Source organism: Hoplias malabaricus, chromosome 6 (genome assembly GCF_029633855.1).
Source record: "Hoplias malabaricus isolate fHopMal1 chromosome 6, fHopMal1.hap1, whole genome shotgun sequence".
Lineage (NCBI taxonomy): Eukaryota > Metazoa > Chordata > Actinopteri > Characiformes > Erythrinidae > Hoplias > Hoplias malabaricus.
In genome coordinates this window covers 16717732-16741622 of record NC_089805.1, presented here as the reverse complement: position 1 = coordinate 16741622, position 23891 = coordinate 16717732, and the positions used below count along the sequence as shown (strand labels likewise).

Below are 23891 nucleotides of genomic sequence, written 5' to 3'. Positions count from 1 at the left end.
TCCTGTAACAAACATGGCATTTTGTAAAAATGCTTATTCAGTCTCTTTGACACATAGTGGTTTTATAGTGCAGGGCAGTAACTTCTAATGCAAAATTAAATATGTATTGCAAGTGGTCATCTAATGTTTACAGCATCCTATTTGGTGTAATGAAAGAATTTGCTTTCCGCTCAGCTGAATACACTGCAGATGTAGAGCAACTCCTTTGACGTCAAGTCTAAGACAAGGTTACTCAGCTGTCTCCAGTACACCATCTATTTAGCTAATTAATGCACCAAAGTGGCAGCCTAATTAGGAAGGTCTGATGGTAAGGTGCGGGCCTGGAACGAATAGCTACAGGTACTGTGCCCTGTATGACAGCACTTATAATGGCCATGTCACAATGTCCCAAGAAATAATATGCAGTAGTTTGTCATGGGTATGTATGGCACAATCACAGGAAGACTACACTATATCAGCCAAACAAGGAATCCTATCGAGAAGATAAAATATGGCACATCCATGAAGAAGGGAGTATAGGTCATATGATGCTGTCTTAATTAGAATGTAAGGAATCTATAAGACCAAGAAGCAAACTTAAAAACACAACCACCAGCACAATAAACAGAAACATAATACAATGGCACCAAAGATATTGTCAGTCACTTGCCATGCATACTGTGGATAATAATAATGTTGTACACCTAAGCATTTTTTTTTGTAATGTTTGCGATATTCCCAAGGAGCCTCACAATTATTATGAGTAAGCCATAATAACATCACTCAAACACCTTCCCATAATTAATTTTTAGAATAAGTACTAGTAAATGAAACATGGTTTTACTGATATAGTGTATTGTGAACGTCCCATGAAAAAATATATATATCTCCAATAGAGCAACTTTAAAGGAGAAGGGAAAAACCGTAACTTTCAGAGGAAGCCAATGTAAAAAGAATTTTATTTATTCTGAGGCATTCTGATCCTACGAAATGTTTACACAAAATGAAAAACAGCTGCTTTCTTCAAATGATGTAGCAAACTAAAAATGGAGATACATGTTTTTCATGGGATAGCGATGATGTGTTCCAATGAATACATTTCTCTGTATTTAAAATATGGATAGTTTGTATTGATTGCAATGCTTGGTTTTGCTAATAAAATTCATAGGTGTCATAAAAGCATCATTATATTCATGTCACTATTAAACAGTAATCATTCTACATGGATTTTTCATAAACTGTGAGTTTATGACCACCCATTAAAAGAATTATATACTTCTTTTCTTATCCTTTTCATGGCCTCCAGTTTTCACTCCAAAATTAATCATGACTTGACATTAACCTTACAGTTAAGGTAATGTATTCCCATGAAATAATGGAGGTTTAAGAAACTCCTCTAGTAAAAAAAAAAAGATAAAAAGAAAAAAGTAAGTCTGTAACTTCATTATAAGCACACAGACAAACAGAATCAGTTTGATCAATTATTACAATCCAAAAGAAAAAAATATATTAAAAAAAACAAAGACAAGTCAATTGATCTGATGGACAGATGTCAAAGAGAGTCCTAATTCACTTCTAAGCTGTCCATCTTACCTGAGTGCTTCTGAAGAGCCTCCTTTGTCTGTGACGATGAGTGAGATATGGATAGATAGCAGGAGAGTGGAGGAATGGATCAGGAGAGAGTATCTGGAGAGCTTAAATATCATTGGCCCTCTCCACTCCCTCCCTCCCCCTGTACACCTCTCTCAGCTTCTATTTCCCCTTCTCTCTTTCGTCCTTTCCTCCTGCCCCACTCTTGATTGCATCATGATGCAAGAGTTTACAAGCCAGTGGAGTTTGATTTTCAGGCCTTTATTGCAGGCTATATAGACATTTTATACATCAGGAAACACTTTTTATCATTCATATGATATAGCATTGAGAAGAGAGATGATGTTTTGAGTATTGCCAAACTTTTAAATAGTTCAGTGGAATGGCTATGAGTTGGGAATTTAAAGGATATCATTGCTGTCCAAAGAAAAACATGTATCTGCAAAATAGTAAATTTATAGAAAGAAAACATTTCTTAAGGTGGAAGTCAATATAAAAAGATTTTGTTCCTAGGAATTTTCACACAATGTGAAGAACAGTTGTTCAAACAATGTAGTATATCAATTTAATATTACTGAATTATTTAAAAAAATTCTTAAGACATCAATGATGTTTTCAAACCAATCATGATCTACAGCTTTTTAAAATCAGCCTGTAAAATGTCAAGCATATGTGGACTTGTGGTCTTCATTAATATTAAATTTATTTTTTATTCATTTCACCCAAACACATTTTTACCCTTTATAAGTCCACCTCCAGCAGAAGGAGTAAAGGCTACACTTGCATTTAAACTGCACCTATTTTCCATTTGGTTTGAAATGAAATTATGCCTTCTGGAGAGACTCACAGAAACCTTGCCAAATACTAAATTCAGCTACAGCATGGAACCTCAAACTAGGGGAATTCATAGACAATGCTGCTACTTATGAAGTCTGGATGGTCTTTACAAATGTAAGTTCAGCATACTTTCACTACATAAAATCTTTTATCTCCATTTTTGCTGCTTTTAACATTTTTGACATTATCAGCTGCCTTTTTTGTGCTAAAGATTTGGTGCAAAATTACAAAGAATATTGTTTACAGTCCATAGGACTTAAATACCCTTTTTTTTTTACTTTAAATGAATCTGTTGTTGTGAAACTTGTATTGACTTACAGTTTTTTGTGAGGTATTTTCTAGAGGTTTTTAATATTTCAAACGTCTTCCTCTTATCACCACCAATGTAAAGATTATTAACTTAGTTCTTTCAAATCAAACCACACTGAAACATATTTACCTCTGAGCAAGCTAGATGGACGTTTTGCTTGTTTATTTGTTCCCAGTAGTTATCTACCCGAAGTTATTAAATATATTATTCTCTGAAATATATTCCTTAAAGATTTTTGCTGTCTACTCAGATCAGATTAATAGGCACTTTCTTTGGATTCTACATCAATATATTGAGATAGTATACTATCTCTACTTAGTATTTAAAAAAAAATATTTTATATCATTTTTTAATATTATTTGGCAGATCCAGGCTTCGATAGATTAAAAACATGGCAAGTACTGCGTGAGCAGAGACTTTAATGTGCTGCTACCTACCCAAGGGAGGCAGGTATGGTGGCATCCCATATCGCTTTTCAGAGTGATGGCACATTGATAATGCTAACGTAATGGAGCCGCACGTCACCAGGCATGGGACACAGACAGACATGCCAAACGCAAACAAGACAGTTACAGCCGTGCAGGTGGTTTTACATAGCTGAAATATAAACATGATCTGCCTCCATGTGTTTTCCAGGCTCCATACAAATGTACACGTGTAGACCACGTGTCAATGGGATGGGAGAAAACATGAGTAGGGCTAACCAAGGAGAACTAATGATAAAAAAAGTTTGTACTTATGTTAATCTTTGTACATATTTAATGTTTAATGTAATATTGCACAGAATTTACTATTTATACTGGAGTTTATTCCATGCTTGTGAAATTTATATAGAAGTTACAGGGAATTTCTTTGACTTGCCTAAGATTAAACTAACAGTGATAAGCATCAAATACAAATAAAATGACACATTCTTAAAAATACACTGGTTCAAACTGGATTTAAAGTGTAAGCAGTCAAATGATCCAGCTTCATGCTCTTTATAAATTACTTTCAGGCAATTGAAAGTAAGCATATTTATATGTATATGCAAACATATATATGATAAACATGGTTTTTGAAATTATGCTTGATATTTATGTTATTATAGCCAACGGAACTTGCCCAAAAAACAGGGCCATCCAAGTAAAAAGATAGATGTAATTACAAGGGAAGGAATGCCCTCTTTAGTTGCATAGATATTGACAGAATGAGAAAGAGAAATAGAGCTAAATTTGGAGTTCTCTCCTGGGTTCCAACAACATTAGTTCCCATTAAATTAATACACAATTTCACAGTTTTACAATTGTGCTAAAATGAGTTTTGATTACAGGTTTTCATCATTGTTGGGCAGTAATAATTCACATTACTAATTCATCAAAAATAATTATATGCACATATAACACTAGCCTGGTATGGACTGGCTACCTGAAACCCAGAACAAAGCCACAACAAGCATCACTTAGTAAACAAATTAATAAAATTAACAATGGTAAAATGTGAAATCTCCAAAACAAAACCTGTAATTAGAATAACATTGTTTCCAGTTCTACCTTGTTAATCATACATAGAACACATTATGTGAAGGACACCTGGCTATTCTGGGGCCTCCCTGGGTCAGTGGCCCAATGCTGTACAGCTATTTTGGGCTCCCATGGGGCCACATGAATCCCCTGGTGTGGATTCCATCCCAAAGGTTCTTAATTATTAAGTCCCGGTCATTATTAGGACACAGCTCACCTGATATACTAGTTCTTGAGACAAAGCTAGACAAAAGCTAGCTAAGTGAGAGAGGAAGGTAAATGTGTGGTGGAGACCATGTGTGAAAAACCAAAAAAAAAGGTATGCCATGGAGAGGGAAAGAGATTAAGCTTTGTTAGAATGACATTAAATATACCCTTGAGATGCGAAACCACTGAAAATCCTGAAAGAGGTGAAAAAGCATAAAAATACACATGCTATTAAACTGCAGAGTTAAAGACAATATTTTTATTGCCATGCAAATTAGGCATCATTCAAATGTAGTGGTTTATTAACAGTATGTGTCATGTCATCAGAAGAAATAGTGAAATAGTGTTAGCATGCATTTCAAGCAACCAGATGTGACCAAAATAACCAAAACAAAAAGTAGTGATAGGGTCAGCATGCACGTCAGTGGGTCAATGGTGGGCATATTGGGGTATAAGTAGTAAGCATGCTGGCACCTTTAGGGATCCATGTTTGGAATGCAGTGTTATACTGTAGTGTTAATATAAATCCATAAATGAATACAATACAATACAGATCCATACAAATTGTCATCTACAATATTTTTGTGTTTTATACTACAATGTAAGAGATGTAGTGCTTTCCAAATTTGGTAGGATCCATATTAAAATACTATTAAGACATTATTAAAAATATGAGACTGAAATAAACAAATATCCTGTGGTATGGGATATTTTGAGAAGTTTGCATGAAGTGGCTGAATCTCCTACGAGGTCTCCTCTGCTTCTGCTTCCCCTTCTGCTTCTGCTGTGATCATTTCCATCTCTTCTACTTCCTCCACCTCACACTTAACTTGGGCTACTACCTCCACTTTTACGGACTCTGGTTCTTTCTCTACTTCTGGCACTGCCTCTGCCACAGCCAGGGCTTCAGCCTTTGTCTCCTGGGATGAACTCATAGGCGGCGACTCCTTCTCGTTGCATCGCTGATGACTGAGCGACTGTGCCAAGTAACCAATCAGAGTCATATATTCCTGGAAGCTGACTTTACCATCTTGGTTTGAGTCAAGTCCCTGACGCATCTCCTTAACAGCATCAGCACTATCCGTGTTCTAGATGAAAAAAATAAAGGCTTTGACACTAAGATATGTGTAATTTGCCATTAAAAAAACATTCATCTTCAAAAGAAAGGATGTTATATTTTTCAAAACAAAAGGAGTTTAAAAGTTGTGTTTCTTCATTGAGCATCTTTCCACCTTAAACTAACTGAATTATCAACACGCTCTAGGCGGATACTATAACCACACCAATATTTACACACTTCCATTGGCCACTTATCACTATCATTGTTTATCCTACAGTGTATTGTTTAAGCATTACTCTGTTTACATTTTTTCCTAAGAATTTAGCTGAGTGGTGTCAGAGTACAGCATAGTGAAATAAGGTAGACCATTGTAAAGAATTCTTTGGCTTAATATTGAAATCAGAAAGTTAGAAATACAGCAAAAATGTATGAATAAAATTGTCTTTTGAAAAACCTAACCCACCAGACATATTCATTGTCAGAAAAAAGGTACTGTACAAGTACATTATTGTCATTAAAGGTACAAATAATGTAAATGTACACTGTTAGAAGAATTGTGACTGTGGTGGTACCTTTATTTGGGGAACATAATTGTACCTTATTCTATTATAATTCTAGAATTTAAAATTGTGTTGATTTCATACGCCCCATTTCATCTCCAGGACTTATATTATGCTACACAGTTATATAATGAAACTTTACAGATACTCCCCTCTCCTTCTGGACAAGAGAAGGTAATGAACCTTTAGGGAAAACAACTGGACTTTAAAACCACTGCTGTACACTCTCAAAAAAAGGTACAGTAGAGGTGTGTAAATGTACCTTTAAAGGTACAACAGTGTTTAAAAGTCCAGTTTTGTTCCTTAAGTGAAGTTATGCTAATAACATAATTTTGGGAGTAGGACCACGCCCGAACTCCTCCTCTCAGCCCTATATATACCCTGCAAATTCACGTCATTTCCGCGTCAGACAAACTCGCCTCATTTAGTTCAGGAGACGGATCTCGACTCGACTGCTTCACAACGTCAGCTCGCTCCTCCGCGCTGGGTCATTCCTGCTGATCCCCATATTCGGAGCCGTGTTAGGCCTTTATCAAGCCCACTGAGCCTCCTGTTTTAAACTCGCTCCCGCCTCCACTCTTTTCTCATATTCATTTATCCAACAAGGGGGTCCGGCTTCATACGCATTCATGAGCCGCCCTGAACTCTTCCCCAAAAGACTTCTGAGTTCGCCTCCCCGTTTCAGCCTCTACGGGCGTGGTCCGTACTAGCAAAAGGTACATTAAAGAGTACATTCAAAGGTACTCTTCTCCAGAAGGAGAGATAAATGTTTGTAATCTTTCATTATAGAACTGTCATATAAAAAATATAAGTCTTGGAGATATGAATGGAGCATATGAAATCAACACAATTTAAAATCTACAATTATAATAAAATAAGGTACAATTATGTTCCCTAATTAAAAGGTACAAATATGTACCCTTGAGGGTACCACCACAGAGACAGCAAAAGATACCACTACAGTGACAAATTTTCTGAGAATGTACCTTTAAAGTGACATTACACTATTTGTACCTTTGATGGCAAATAATGTACCTCTACTGTACATTTTCTTCTGAGAGTGTACCTTTAAAAGACCACCTTTACAGCAGTGGTTTGGGTTCACCAAAGGTAAACTACATTCTCTTCTCTAGAAGGAGAGGTGAATATTTGCTTTCATTAAAAATGTAAAATAGATCCAAAATTAAACATAGTAGAGATAAAATGAGGCATATGGAAGCAATGCAACATAAAATCTACAATTAATATATAGAATAATATTACAGGTATGTTTCCTAACTAAAGGTAATGAATATGTACCTTTGAGTGTCATGAGTGATGGTTTTTCTGAGGGTGTATGGCAAATAATTTAAAATGTTTCCACTGTAGACTGTTGTCTGATGTTTTAGCAAGTAGGCAGTTAAACATAAGCAAATGAGTGTGGTGTTTACATTTCCATTTGAAATAGCTGCAATGATCTAAGCTAGTTAGTTTTATCTCACCTATCTCAGTATATACGTGCCTCTGAGGCATACATAAGGCTTATAAGCTTAGCTTATAAGAAGCCCCCCACCTCCACCCCATACCCACTATGAAACTCTATAACAAATAAAACATATATATAAATACACAAATAATGTGAATATCTTGTTTCATATGCACCTTCAAAGAACATTTTATAATGGTCATCAAACTAATTTTATAATGAGCAAAACTCTGCAGCGCTAAACTGAACAGCCTTATTTCAGTATCATATTTGTAGAGAACTAGCCAAGTCCCTAACCGTCATGATGTTCTTCAGCTGATTCTTCACAAGGTGTTGGAAGTCCTTCCCTCCAAGGTTCTCTTTGCCCTTTGCTGACTTCAGGTAGACTGACACTACTGTCTTGATGGCCCCTTCCATGTTTGTTATTAATCTGCATATAAGAGAAGGAAAGATGTTTGAGAATGAGACTGGTATATTTGAAATATTTGCATATGTGGTTCAATGAAATTCATAAAAGAGGATGTTATATTGATGTTTACAGAAAGCTGGTAACTTCATTAATTGGATGTAAAAATAATCATAGTCAAAATCATCACTATTTGTCTTTAATTTATGGTAAATACAATGTAATACTTGGTTTCTGAGCCATTTTTAGTACTTATTAGGTATTTAAACTCCATCAGTAATCTGCTGGATGTACCTATGCTTTGAATGGAGAGTGGAAATCTTGGGGCTATGAACTGACAGTCGACTGCAGATAAGGGAATCGAGGAGAGAGGAGCAAGTCGTCACAATGGCTCTCCTGATCTTTGATAGGTCATCTGATCTCCTGAAGGCCTAACTGCACAGTGGGTTCGTGTTACCTGAGGAATTATCAACACCCAAACTCTTTTTCTTTCATCTTTTTCTGAACTTGTTCTCTTTCTATCTTCAGCCACAACATCACTGTTACCTACACAGTCTCTTTTGTTCTTGATCAGTGACTCATTTTATCTTTCTCTGTCTGCTCTATTCTTTTGTCTTCCATTACAACACATACATATTTCACCACTACATACGTTGGACGGCTTTGATTATGTGAAACTGAATCTTGTATCATATTCACATTAAAACCATTCATTTGAGCACAGAATCTTCCTATTATAATGTCTGAAAACATCATGATGAAATACAAATTAATCAAAGTGATTATGGAGGTTGTTTAAGTATTCTGGAATCTTCAGAAAAGTCCCATAATCCAAATAGCTGCTAGACTGCATTGCTGCTAGCAAAGGAAAATAAACCCACACAGAACAAGATGCAGGAAAGCTGACTAATTACTTCTAGTATCTCTCCAACAAACATGACACACATGAAAAGCAGAAAAGAATGCATGATTCAAACACAGATGAAAACAACAGACAATGACTTGTTAGAATAGAGATTCCATGCATTGCTGTTGATGTGAATCATTGCAACCTGAAAAGAATGTTAGCCTCACTGTTGTCTACTTCATAATTGTCAATAAAAATGAAACTTTGCTGTCTGTCTTAGACTAGGTATTTTTTACTTTGTAATGTGTAACAAATAAAAACAGAAATAAAGTATGCTTCAGTCTGAAAGAGATCTTGGATTATATGTTTACACATGACACAACATGGTATATAGTAAATAAATGGATACATGCACGACACACACAAACATACACACCCTAGCCTCTTCACCTCAATCAGCAGTAATAAGTACATGTACACATGGTAACCAATTAGGAAACATAGCTCTTAGACTAATGAGTAAGAACAGAGAGAGCGAGTCAGGGCATTACTTGCTTATTAAAGTATCTGGTTTCATAGACACTTTTACGGAGGAGCAAGGACACTGTCAGGAATACGCAAGTCTCTGGCATGCGGCAGTGGAAATGACTCTCTAGATCTCTACTATTAAACCTAACCACTATAATACCATCATAGCACACCACTGACAGTACACTACTGACTGTAAACCACAAGCTTTTATTAATTTGCTGTCTAGGCACTGTTGTTGTCAAAACATCATTTTATTAACTAGGGTTCAATAATTTTGGGAAATTGTTTGTGATCCTACTGATCATTGCAACTGCATTAGCATTTTATTTGTTTATTTTTATTTTTTTTATTATTATTGCGTAAGGTCCAATTTTGCTTTTGTGATAGCTGTTGATATGTCACACAACATGGGTGTCTGGTTGCTTCTGACTGGTCTAAATCATCTACAATTAGTTCACCAGCTGTGCGGTAAAGGGTTAAATTTCAATTTACACATTATTAAAACAACTATGTTGATATAGGCTATAATAGAATTGGCAACTTTTGCCAGTTGCAATCTTGCAACAGATACTTGATAAAATATCATATGAAGCATGACTCATTGTACCTTGCAAATATATAATGTTTAGCTGATGCTGGCAAACTGTGTTAAACTGTCTGTGTTTTATTCAATTTACTGATAATATGTTTATTTACCATAATACTAATCCTGATTTAGTTTCCATTTTATAGACCATGATATATATCGCAATAAAGTTCAAATAACTATACATATATATCTAATAAACCCATGACTATGAATGAAACCTTGGCTGTTGAAGCTTCGTGAATTGTCAGGTGTAGAGTGCATGAAGCTGCCTGTGTGTATAGTTTCACTGTCATTACTTATCTATATTACTATCACTGCACACATGCTCCATCTCAATATAACAATGGACTCTTGTCCTACAAACATGGTACAGCTAAAGCTCCAACAACTCTGTCAACAAACGCATTTCTGTTGTCTGGTTGTTTCTGAATGAGTTTGCTGAAGCCTACACCCATAGGTGGTCAACCTCACGACTGATATTACAGTTGTAAAGTCACATAAATGATTGAAGTCTTGGCCTCTAACCCGGATATTCCAAGGGCTACTGGTGGATGGGGCCAAAGCCCGGCAGAAGTGGGTTAAGTGGCTTAAAAGTTTAGCACTGCTGGACATTAGTAAATAACTTAAACTGCAAAACTAAATTTGTAGGTGTAAAATAATGATCCTGGTGCAGCAGGATCATTCTGAGCAGCAAGCAGTCAGCAGTAAACAGATCTAAATAAAATTAAACATGTAATTAATTACAAAGTAATATGAAACCAAACATGAATTATTAAAATAGCACCAAATATAAAGAGGGTTAAAATGGTACACCTTTTAAAAAGAAATTTGTTTTTTGAGGTTTCTGTGCTAAAGGCAAAAATTTGTATTTTAAAAAATGTTTCTTTGCATTGTTACATAAAAGTCTCCATGCCAGAAAACTTGTAGTGTATTTTATAAGAATGTTGTCTATAATATTTATATAAACCAAAAAAATAATTGTAAAAAAGTCAAAGAAACATTCAGTAGTACTTATAATATTTAAAACCTGTTCTTTAAGCATTCTTTACTATTGCAAATGAATGATTATATACTAAACCATGACAACTAAAAAATTTTATTAATGGTTCTTTGAATGAATAAAATATTTTTGTCTTTGGTAGACAACCTTTTTTACATGATTCTTTAAAATCACAAACAAACAAACAAACAAACAAATAAATGAAAGAATATTTTACGAAAAAAGGGATGTTACCACTCATATATATTTGTACAAAATGTTCCTAACTGTATGCAAAAATTCCATCAAAATTGTGCTTTACTATATGAAACTGAGGTAATGGAACTGGTTCCCAGCCACAGCTACATATTACAAAATAAGACAAAACCTGAAGCATACCATTAAATATGAACCCTGACAGGCTCCCGTTTCTTTTCAGTGCATGATACAGATTGAGCCTGAACATGAGCCGCCTGGTGTCATGAAATATTTACAGAGAAACAAAGTTGGTTCTGCATATAAAGGCAGCAGCGTCCTGTGCTGTACCTGGAGGAGTGTGACCACAGACTGCAGTGACCACACAGCCCTATGTCAACATCACATTGGCTCACTGAGAGTGGCTTGTTTACTTTGCAGCACTGAGAGAAAAAGCTCACGCACTCACCAATATTCAGTTATTCACTCAGACAGTGAACCAATGATCACACCAAAACTCTCATAAGAAACTAAGGTTCATTCAGACATGCACAGAGAGAACTAAGGCTTCATTTGCACACTGAAAATCAGGACACAAACACTGTTTTACAGAGCAAACCAGGCCCTAATAAAACACAGAAGGAACCAGGGCACACACAACCACTCACTCACAGACAGAAACAGAACAATACCAAACAGAACACAAACACTTACTCACAGAGAGAACCAGGGCTCACTCTAAGGTTGGGACGAATAATGGTAATACTGTATACTGTGGTATCTAAAAATGTGAACAATATCTCAAAATGACGATGGTATTTCAAAATTGACGTATGTGGTGTGTCAAATTGCTGTTCTGTGTCTGGCTAAGTTAAGTACAATGCCAAAGAGTTAATTTATGTTCATTTAAGAGAGCCACATGTAGGGGTGCTATGGGAGCTCAATGACTGATGAGGTGGGGAAAAACACAAGCCCAATAGCCCACCACAGCTGTGAGTTTAGCACAAAGTTAAAAGCGAAAGGAAGGAAGTTGATATACTCAGAAAATACTTTACTTGAATTTGTGCTTACAGGTATGTGTGATCTGAACTCAGTTCATTGGAAAAATCATCTGATGTGGTGTGCTTAACCACAAGGGCCTGTTAGCTGGCCAGCTATGCTTCTAAATAGTGTAGAGCCATCTTATTTTCTAATTATTTTGTTCCTCCAGTATGAAAAATGTAGACAGCTCATACAAACACTCACAGAATGAATTAAGGCTCACACAAACACTCACTAACAGAGTGGTTATGTGTCAGTATATCATAAATAAGTGTTTTAGGGTAAAGGTGTGCGTTACAGTCTGCAACTTATAATTTTATTTTTAAAAAATACAGTCAATTTGGTCAGAAAATACACTGGAAGATTTTGTAACCTTATCAGTTCCATGAAGGTTTATAGAGTTAACAAATCACAGATTCTAGCTTTATTGTACTTTTGAAATATCCCAAAATTTCCAGAAACAGGATTTAAACAACATATCTAATATTATTTTTTATTGTACTGTGGCCATATAAAGACATAGGACTGCACTCATCAACATGAATCATTATAATTTTGGCAAAGCTGTACTGATAAACAGTAATGTTAGTATAGTATTTACAGATGTGTAGCTCTACTGCATAAATGAATTTGTATCTTTTACAATCAATACACCAGCCAGATGTCCAGAGGTCTATTTTCTGGCCAGAAAAAAGGGGGTCTGCTCCCACCTTGCTTTCAGTGATTCCAGGTAGGCTCTGGACCCACCATCGGGAAAAAAACCCTAAAACAAACAAACAAAAAAACCTCTCTGATTGAAAGCCAAGACCTTTACTATGATTTACAGTGGTCAGATTTTATCTAATTAAAGGCTGTTCTAATACAAAGGATGCTTCATATACAGACAATAAATGCAGCCTACATTCTGAGAGAATTGGAGGACAATCCAGGTGTATCATTTGCAGCATTTAGATCACCCCATCTTAGTAAACGTGTTGGAAAACAAATTGACTTAAAAAGACACAGATCCTCAATTTCCACAAAGAAAATAAAGTTTGATCAACATATCCAGTCTCAGGATGAAGCCTACTCTTTGAGAAACCGGCAGAGAGAACTATGACTCAAAAAAACCTTACCCTCTTTGGGCTAAAGCTTAAACACTGTGGAAATGTGTACTGTGGTCTTAGGAATCCTATCTGAATATTCATGGAGAAAAAATGGTTCTAAACTTTTTAAACCTTTTTTCTTTTTCATCCATCCATCCATCTATCCATTTTTTAAAAAGACAGTTGTCAGTTCAGTGGGGACATTCTGACTTGGTGTGGGGTGAATTAGTGCTAAGGGAATGTGAAAATTGCACATATGAAAAGGTAACATTAACACATACATAACAGATAACAACAATATTCTGTACGTTACAAGTGTAGCTGAGTTGAGTGCACGTTTGTCTTCTATTCAGAAATATGCAAAATATGATGAAAATGACCCATAGAGATGTGCAGATTTGTTAAGAATGGCAAAAAATGATTTGTTATACTATAAACGAGAATAATGAAACACCTCATTAGAAGACACTTTTTTTAATCGTTTAACATTACACTTCAACAATATTAGTTAACATTATCTTAAAAAGATGCAAAAAGTCAGTAACAACAACATATATTTTCATTAAGCTTTCCTATAATTGTTTTATTATTTTATATTGTGATTAATATGCCCGAAAATGTTTCAAATGTATTGTAAAAAGTACTACATATAAATGTATGAATGCTGACAGTTCAAATGTTAAACTACCTCTTTGAGAAAACCTGCCTAAGCCTTAAATAGATCTGTATAAATAAAGTGAAGAAAAAACAGGGATGTTTTGGTGTCAGACTTTGGTTTTGTGGGGACAGAAGATGAAAGACAGAGAAACTCAGCACACTTGGACGGACGTGGGAGTATGTACACCAAGCATATATCAGACCCAAATCTATTTACACACCCGCACTGTGTGCTCTTTTCTCCCATGGGTCAACAAAATCTAGAACATACCATTTCAAGTGTTAGGCTATTAGTGGTAATGAATAAAATAGGTCACCACAAAATTAATGGAGGTCCATGTAATGCCCCCACAATGCATGAAAACTAACGTTCTCTCCCTCTGTTTGTGTGAGAGGGCTAGTTTGTGTGTGTGTGTGAAATGTAAAACGTGGCGCTAAAAGTGAAGCTTGAGCGGTTCCGATGGCAAAACTTGCAGAGAAAAGCTGAAGATGAAGTTAAAGTAATTGACTTACCGTAAAAAACAGAACTCGAATCAAAGACTACACGACGAGCAGCTTTGCTCAGCTTTTCCCTCTCTTTCTTTCTCTTAAGCAAAACTTGTCAAACTCGAATGGCTACAGAATCTCTTCCGTGATTTTTTTCTCCGTTTTAACTGTTTTCCTCCTTGCTTACAGGGGCAGAGGGCGTGTTCCAGTGGAGACGAAATGTGGGACGTGCTTTAGCTATAATATGGCACCGTTTCAACTGGGGAAAAAACACAACTTTATATAGGTTATTTGAATTTCATTTGTCGTTTTTCTTATGGAACGTGGTCTTTTAGCGTTTGTAGTTCGATTCCAGTTTGCCCTGGATTCAGAACTGAAGAGCCACAGGTGTGATTACAGTATATCCCAGATAGCAAAATTATTCTGGTCCAGGTTTCACTCACTTACCCCATTTTCATAGCGCACTTGCCACATTGAATGCAGACCACTTGCAGCACGAAGGTCACATGTTTTTTTTTTTTGGTTTTTTTTTTGGCTACTTTAGCCTCACGTTCAGTTTACCATGGCCCGTAGTGGGTTTTGTGACATATGGCCAAATTAGCATTTTCACTATATGGGCTACTTTGGGTTCACTTGCAGTTCACAGTACTGACAGTGGGCCAACACTGCTCCATCTTTGCCAGACATGGCCCACATTCGTATGCTACCTGCTTAATAGACTAAAGTACAAAGATCCCATGTGTTTGGGGCACATTCTTAAAAATATTTCATTAGGGGTTCTCTATTAAAGGTAGTGGTAATACAGAACCATGAACACTAAATACATAAATGGTTCTTTAACAGTTACAGGAGCGTTATACAGCAGTTTTTATATTGGATTTTGCAGGTCTCTAAAAACAACTCGTGTTCCAGTTCATACTTGACCCAACAGAGTATATTAGTCTTGATGGATAAAATGTTAATCAAATTTAGTCGAAATTCACATAATTTTAAGCAAGAACAGAAAGGGATTATATCTTTTTCAGGTACCCATTTTGTGCTATATAGAGCTGAGATATACAGGACTCTGGCAGAGCACATATGTAAATCAGGACATGGAATATGAAACCGTGGATTGGCCCCATTAGAGTCTGTCAATAAAAGACATTGAGCATAGTGAACAAATGTAGGAAGATGTAAAGTCTATGTAGACACCTTCATACATCATTATTGCCCAAAGTACAATTCTGCTTTCACCTCTCTTATTCCATGTTGCTGTGGTCAATGGCTTGTTAATTTCCCAATGAATGGGTAGATACCGTGTTTCCCCGAAAGTAAGTCAGTGTCTTACATTCTTTTTACCCCCGAAAGTCCCACTATGTCTTACTTTCGGGGTATGTCTTATATTGGTAAAAAATGTCGATTTTTGTTTTAACCATAAAATTAACATTTATTAACAACCTGAACAGTATGGTATTCACCATAAAACAGTTTTATAAAAGCAAGTGCCAAGAATGTCTTGTTACAACCGTATCATGACGGTATTTCCATGTATAACATGTAAAACAATGAAAAACGGTAAGAACGAACAGTTTGAATATGTTATACTGGAAGATAAAACAGATTTATTCCATGACAACCATGGCCATGCCAATCAGAGCGGCCACCAGCGGCTGCACATGAGGGCACTGAGGCTGCGTGTTGGACCACGGACAACATTACTGCTGCTCCCGCGGCCTCCACATCCCTCCGCTCATTCCGCTCCAGATCCGTCCGCATCCCGCAGTTAATGCAGCAAAAGGTACCGGTACTATGGCTTATATTTTTCCAACGTACAGTTTACTATGTCTTACTTTCGGGGTACGTCTTACATTAGCCGACCCCCCTAAAACCCACACTGCGTCTTACTATCGGGGGTGTCTTACTATCGGGGAAACACGGTAGTTGTGTCAGGATCTGTATAAGGACTCATGATTGCAGGGGGTCTGATAAACAAGCACCATTCTGTGCCATGGTCCCTAGCACAATTGCCTTTTCTTTATCCATCATGGGTGCTCTATCTAATATTGCAATTTATTGTTTTATTAGAAATGTATCCCTTTGTGAAAGCCAACCATAAGAGTCTTGTTTAATAGCATTCTTCTATGCAGTTAACTTTTATTTGTACAGTGCTTCTATTTGTATAGTGAACAAAAAATCCTCCCTGAGACTAATGATGTAGGCAGGTGGTAATCCTGGTAATTCTCCACCATTTACTACATTATCTATGGGGTATGGGGTATATCTATTGTGTTTTTCATGTGTGTATTTCCCAGTAGATGAGGCAACGCCCTTGTAATGTGTGACTGTACCTGTCTGTGTTGGTGTATGTCAACTTCAGTCACTCCTGTGTCACACCTCGCATTGTGTTTGATTAGGATACAAAGTCCACAGCCATAAGCATAGTAGATTCTAACTGAGCCTCAGGGCATCTAAACTATGTAAACTATACATTCCCCCATAGACAGCCTTCAAGATTTACGTTATTGGCTTGCTGAAACATACAGGCTAAACAAGTGTTTCCAAAAGCGGAGGGCATAACAATTGCCAAGGGGGCCCACTGTAAATGTGATTTTTCATTTTTTCTTTTGTTCAATAAAACAAAATAATTTTGTATGAATTACAGTGTTTAAAATAAATTCCTCTGGTGTAAGAAAGAAAAATACATGTATGTGTTTAAAATTATGAAAAGGTTTGGGAACAACTGGGCCTTAATATATAAAAAATACCCACAGCTGGAGCACGTTATGAGTGCACAACTGACAAAAACATTTTTAATGAGCTGCCCAATTGGCTAGGACATGAGTATTGGTAAGCAGTTTACCTGCTGTGAACCCTGTGCTAATGACATTTCACTGCATAACTTACAAATGAGCAATTGGCTAAGTGTATGGGAGTATGAAATTCCATGAGTATAGTGAAGCTTATAAGCTTCATTCATGAGAGTTCCAGCAGTATTTCCCTCTAACTATATTAATGAATCATGTTTTTCAATGAGCATCCAGACATTTTTGATTTAGTTGAATATTTCCAGTCTAGCAGAGACACTGAAGTGTTTAAGGACTCTAGTAGTACTGCTGTGCCTGATCCAATTTTAACAGCACAACACACTGACACATTTCCATCACGTCAATATTGAACAATGATTTGTCTACATATTAATAATGCATTTTTAATATATCAGTGGAATTCCCTTTTGAAGATCTAATGGTAAGCAATATTATAAAGGGCTCTGTCACATTTATATGTGATTTAGCCCAAAATCTGGCATTAACTGTGCGGCCATGCAACAGGACGTGTGTTTGCTAGCAGGGGCTTTGAGGTGGGGTACAGTTGCTGTTAAATCAGGGATGTACAGGAGACAGTGTGCATAATGCAATCCTGAGGGTACAGTTTAAAGTGTGAATATACTTGCCTATGACACATTTACAACTGTGGAATATACCATATTTATGATCCTGTATTGGTTCCATAAAAGGACAAGAGCAAGACAAACTTAGGAATATAACAGTAGGTTATTTTATTTCACATCACCTGCCTTAGCCAATGGTTAACTGAACACTTTAAGGTTGTTTTAATTGCACCTTTAAAACAAATTGCCACATATATTCCCTGCAACCTTATTGGCTGTACCCACAATGCCTGCTCGCCAGCTTGCCAATCAGCTGCCAGAACTCCTGGAAAGTCAGTTCACCATCATTGTTCTCATCCAGTGAACCCATGAGCTGGTCAATCACAGCTGGATCAGTGGCATTCTGCAGGTAATCAGACAAGACATAGAGGCATTAATTTACACCTCAATACTATTTTTAAAAAAACAGTGTAAAATAAACTATGTAAATAAGCATTTAGACCACACATTGTGTTCCACATATGTAAGAGGACTACATAGATTAGCAGCAGAATACCAATAGAACCATCAAGTGGTAATGTGTACTTTACAGGGAGTTCCTGTTAAGAGAACTACTTTTTGTTACTTTTGGATTATTTGGGTGGGCTAAAATCTTTTGAGGGTTGATGGACATTTTTTTTAATGGGCATCAGCTTTTACACCCCTCTAATCAACAGAGAGTGGTGACCTTATGCTCCCATGCAGCTGCTCCAGAGCTTTCTATTTCATTTAATAGATTTCTTGGGCTCAAGTCCCATCTGGGTGGAGTTTCCATGTTCTCCCCGTGTCTGTGTGGGTTTCCGGTTTCCTCCCACGGTCCAAAAACATGGAGGGTAGGTGAACTGGCTTCTGTCTAATAACTGTCCTGCTGTGTGAGTGAATGAGTGTGTATGTGTGAGTGAATGTGTGTGTGCCTAGATATGGATTGGCACTCTGTCCTGGGTGAAATCCTAGTGCCCGATGCAGTCCTCCAGGTGGACAGTTATTCCTGGTCGAGAGTACACTGTGTGTGTTTGGCTGCCGCTTCTCGCCAGTGTGTGGATTGAGTGTTCTGAGCAGTGTGGATTGTAAAGTGTCCTTGGGTATCTAGAAAGGCGCTATATAAGTGTAATGATACATAGATAGATAGATTTCAGTTTGTACAGGCAGAGTGCACAATTGAGAGTTGTGAATGAGTTGTGAATTGAGAAGTGATTAATTGAAAATTGACTAATTTTTCAACTCAAATTTAATTTCATGATTTCATATTTATATAATATATGAATAAATATTCATTCATTCATTGTCTGTAACTTCTTATCCAGTTCATGGTCACAGTGTGTCCAAAGCCTACTAAGAATCATTGGGCACAGATTTGTCCATATGACCACAATAAGCTGTACACTCACATAGAGCTGGGCTTTATGGAACTGTGGCCGGAAAAAAACCTTCACTTACAGACAAAATTAGGAAGGCTTGTTTTGAGTTTGCCAAAAGGCATGTGGGAGACTCCCCAAATGTATGGAGTACATGGTCAGATGAGAGCAAAATGTAACTTTTCAGCTACCAAAGAAAATGCTAAACCTCTGGCACAACACCAACACATCTCATCACCTGAAGGACACCATCCCCACAGTGAAACATGGTGGCAATATCATGCTGTGGGAATTTTTTCAGCAGCAGGGACTGGGAAACTGGTCAGAGTTCAGGGGAAGTTTGATTGTGCTAAATACTATATTATATTTTTGAGTAAAACTTCAGTCTGTCAGTAATTTGAGACTGGGATGGTGGTTCACCTTCCAACAGGACAATGACCAAAAGCATACTGCTAAAGCAACACTAGAGTGGTTTAAGGGGAAATGTGTAAATGTATTGGAATGGCCTAGTCTATATTGCTGTTCACCAGTGGAAACCATCTAACTTGAATGAGCTGGAGCAGTTTTGCCTTGAGGAATGTGCAAAACTCCCAGTGGCAAAATGTGGCAAGCTCATTGAGACTTATCCAAAGCAACATGCAGTTGTAATTGCTGCAAAAGTGGCTCTACAAAGTGCAAATAATAGTTATGCACATTGACGTTTTCTGTTATTTTGTCCTATTGTTGTTTGCTTCAAAATAAAGATAAAATCAAATGTTCAAAATTGTAGGCATGTTCTGTAAATGAAATGATGCAAGCCCTCAAATAATAAATTTTAATTCCAGGTTGTGTGGTAGTAAAACATGAAAAATACCAAGGGGGTGAATACTTTCACAAGGCACTGTATATTTAAGATTTTTATACTTTCATTATCTTTAACCGCTTATCCAGTTCAGGGTCACGATGTGTCCTTAGCCTTGCCGGAATCACTGAGAAGGTAATCTCTGCAGGCAGGAGGCACCTACAAGTGGGAGGTACAACTCCAAGTGGGAGTTACCTATCCTTTACCCTAACCCTAACCTCCCACTTGCCGACATCTGCCTACTTCCTGTGTATGCCACTCCTATGCTACTCTCCGGTCTGTAGAGATGTATAGCTGCGTGGTAGAATCACAGGGCGCAAGGCGAGAACACGCCCTGTATAGTGTGCCTTTGCAGGGCGTCACATGATGGGAATTTCGGCTCTTTTTGGGGAGCCGGCTCTTTTGGCTCGGCTCTTCATAAAGAGCCGGCTCTTTCGGCTCCTAAATGGCTCTTTGTTTTACCACTTATTTCCACTGGTACAGAACAATATTACCTACATTTTACATGACTATATGGACAAAATATTATTGTATTAAAAATAATAAATAGTTTTGCAATGGCCAATTATTTTTATGGCTGTCTTGTAATTGCACTCACACATTCAATTGTATAAATAACTGGATTTTTATTTAAACACCTTAATAAAAAATCACTTGTAAACTCTGAAATATAGCCAATGGAACCCAAAAGGTAGGTATTACAAAATAGCTTATTAAATTAAATAATCATCCATTTCTGGGTAATAAAATAAACAAATACTCTGCAAAGTGCAAAACAGCAGCATTCAACAGTAGTGATTAAAACAACCACAACTGTCAACACACATTTAACTGATTTAACATTTTCTTCAACTATTTTTTGGAAGGCAGATTGGCATTCAGAAAAACCAAGTGTCTCAGATTTGCTTGTTGTTCTCTGATTGGTTGAATGACAAGCCTTAGAACAAATGGCTCGGTCTTAGACGGGAACAGGCTCTCATCGTTCACTTACAAGAGCCGGCTCTTTGAACCGGTTCGTTCGCGACCGACACATCAACAATACTCACATATTCTCTAAAGCCCTAGAGACACTACATGCCATTTAGGGACAGATTATAAACATACTGGGTATTTCACACCACATGACTGTTTTTAACGATATTTATGGAGAGTGGAAAAATGTCAGACACACACTACACAACCCCACAATCATGAACTGAAAACGCGACACGCGTTTCCTAGATAACACTCATAAACATGGATGAGCAATTCGTGGTGGTTGTTTTACACTGTTACTTGTGTAGATCCACAAAGAAAAAAGTTTGGGTCGTGTATGTGAAGACTTGGTCAGCACCTGTCTCTACACTGCAGAGGGAGCTGGAGATTGTAGAATAACACATACTTGAGGCTACATTTAACCTTAAACATTTCAGAAACTTTGGTAGCTGTAGCCACTGTGCCGCGCCACTTAAGGTGGAATGGAAAATTAGATTAAAACTCAAAGACCGCAACAGCCTGTTTTGTGGCTCACCATGTTCTCCTACAGGCAATACTGGTTATTTGGTGGCATGTGCATCCAGCTCTATGTAATGTATTGTACTTTGTCATAGTTTTACCGTTTACTCCGTCTTACTCCGAGCTCCACTGTACGCGCCTGTTTACTTTCTGTGCTATGTTCTCATTGGCTCTTGAAGGGACACGTTGAGTCGGTGAAGAATTTACACTACATCGAAAGTCGGGACGAAAAAAGTAATGTTTGATATGCTGCGACTGGTATGAAACGTGATCTGGAGGCAAAAAATTCGGGCTCGGAGCCCCTCACATATTACACGACCCCCCCCCCCCGACTGACACTTGCTACTGCACTACAGTCTGCAGACCTGAACCAACTAGCACAGACTGTGCTGACTGGAAATCGTGCTTAAAATCGGGCTAAAAGTCGTGAATTGTAACACCAGCTTAAGATTTTGTTTAATTAAAATGGATCCAATGGTCAATTACAGTAGTAATTATATTGCACATTTACATGCAGGACAAGATAAATACAAGACACTACTAAAACCAATATGTCAGTGTAGGAGAAGAGTATCTGACCTTGATGAAGTTTGGGAGCTCAGACGTCACAAGGCTTTGGAATTCATCTCTGCTAAGGGTTTGTGAGGAGCCAGATTTACCGGCATAAGTCATAAACTGGCTGACAAGCACATTAATAGCACATTCCATTGTGAGAGGAACTGGTGGTTTAAAATGGACTAGAAAAAGACAAGAGGACAAATTGTAATTACTGTGATTTTATATGGGGTGGAATGGGTGACAAATTGAAATGCAATCACCAGTGTGGAAAAACAGCAGATTTGGTTCATAGTGAATTGCAAGCGTTGTAGCAAATTACTGGCTCAAGAGAAGCCCCCCCACCCAAAAAAAAAAAAAAAAAAAAAACATTTTAAGTAGAAGTACCATTACAGCAGTTGCACAATGTAGCATCATAACAAATGCGGATAGCGGATATACATAGGTCTTTAAATAGATGCAAACCTTTTTATGTTTAGTGATTGCATTTCAATCTGACAATTAAAAAAATGCATTTTTAAAAATATTTGTACTTTAAAATACATTGTCATTGTTAAGAATTATTCATACATTATGTTTTTTAACTAAAAGTTGGTTTTAGTTCTCCTATTAAGTTGGTATGTATTTAACTGAACAACAATTTCAACAATATCACTTTATTCATTCATTCATTATCTGTAACCGCTTATCCAATTCAGGGTCGCGGTGGGTCCAGAGCCTACCTGGAATCATTGGGCGCAAGGCGGGATTACACCCTGGAGTGTACACAGGGCAACACAGACACACACACTTTTGAGTCGCCAATCCACCTACCAACGTGTGTTTTTGGACTGTGGGAGGAAACCGGAGCACCCGGAGGAAACCCACACGGACACAGGGAGAACACACCAAACTCCTCACAGACAGTCACCCAGAGCGGAAATCGAACCCACAACCTCCAGGTCCCTGGAGCTGTGTGACTGCGACACTACCTGCTGCGCCACCGTGCCACCCAATATCACTTTATGTGCACAATAAATAAGAGCAATAAAATAAATATCAGTATTTTAAGAAAAGTCACTGTACCTGAGTGTTGTGCTATGAGAAGCATGTGGACACGATCCATGTATGTTCAGGCTCCTCTTTTATTCCCTTCACCCTAAACCACAGCTCAGCGGAAAACAAGAATTTTCCCAAACAAAATCGCACTTCCCTGTCACAAGATTCCACAAATGCCCTTATCTGGTTTTTAAAATCTTTCCATTGCAAATCAGGCGACACAAACATGGAATGTGCCTGCTAAGTGAAGTCCTTCTAACAGATATTTTAAGTTTAACAGATGTTATATATCAGAGGTAAAATATGAGGCCAACTAAATGTATGTTAATGATGAATGCTGATGCAGTTTTATTGTCTCAGCATGCATTTTCTGAAAAACGTTAACAGGTTCATTATTTCGCAGCTTGTACTCAGGTTGTTGACAGCGCTATAATAGCATTGAGAATATACGTATGACCTGATAAACCTGTCCACAAGGTTAAACACTACCTAAAGCTAAATGTCCAAACTCAATTAACCCCCACTTAATTAAAATATAGAGGCCTAATTCTCTGTCTGGGCATATTATGCATTAGTGTGGTATAACTGATATGTGAATTAAAAGTGCTTAGGCAAAATATTGTATTTTTATGGAAACACAAGACAAATTATATTGACATTTAAAAATTGATTACACTGTAACATCTGAATCTGGCAGGACCCCTGGATTAAACTCTCATTTGAAAAAAGTTAGCATTACCTGTAATTCTGTTGTCCACTCAAAAATCAAGAACACATTTTATTAACTTGGTTAAATAAAATTTTCTTTCCTTTTTTAGTCTATGAAAAATAATCTAGAAAAATTTAGATTTATGTATGAATAATTAGGAAGAC

The 23891-nt window shown here is 37.1% G+C and overlaps 2 protein-coding genes across 3 annotated transcripts; both read right to left on the bottom strand.

The window, feature by feature from the left end:
• Positions 1-1838: 1838 nt before the first annotated feature.
• Positions 1839-14502, bottom strand: s100u (S100 calcium binding protein U). Of its 2 annotated transcripts, XM_066675904.1 has the most exons (4): positions 14354-14498; positions 8211-8351; positions 7808-7940; positions 1839-5513 (listed from the first exon to the last, which is right to left on the bottom strand). In XM_066675904.1, exons 3-4 carry the CDS (start codon positions 7925-7927, stop codon positions 5169-5171), a joined length of 465 nt encoding a protein of 154 aa, XP_066532001.1. In that variant the 5' UTR covers positions 7928-7940; positions 8211-8351; positions 14354-14498; the 3' UTR covers positions 1839-5168. The 2 variants fall into 2 exon arrangements, with proteins under 2 accessions (XP_066532001.1, XP_066532000.1); XM_066675903.1 differs by lacking the exon at positions 8211-8351 and having other exon boundaries at positions 1840-5513; positions 14354-14502.
• Positions 14503-17830: 3328 nt separating this feature from the next.
• s100a11 (S100 calcium binding protein A11) lies at positions 17831-23163 on the bottom strand. The gene is made up of 3 exons (XM_066675236.1): positions 23046-23163; positions 22005-22162; positions 17831-18099 (listed from the first exon to the last, which is right to left on the bottom strand). The coding sequence occupies exons 1-3, from the start codon at positions 23083-23085 to the stop codon at positions 17965-17967; spliced, it is 333 nt and encodes a 110-aa protein (XP_066531333.1). The 5' UTR covers positions 23086-23163; the 3' UTR covers positions 17831-17964.
• Positions 23164-23891: the final 728 nt, after the last annotated feature.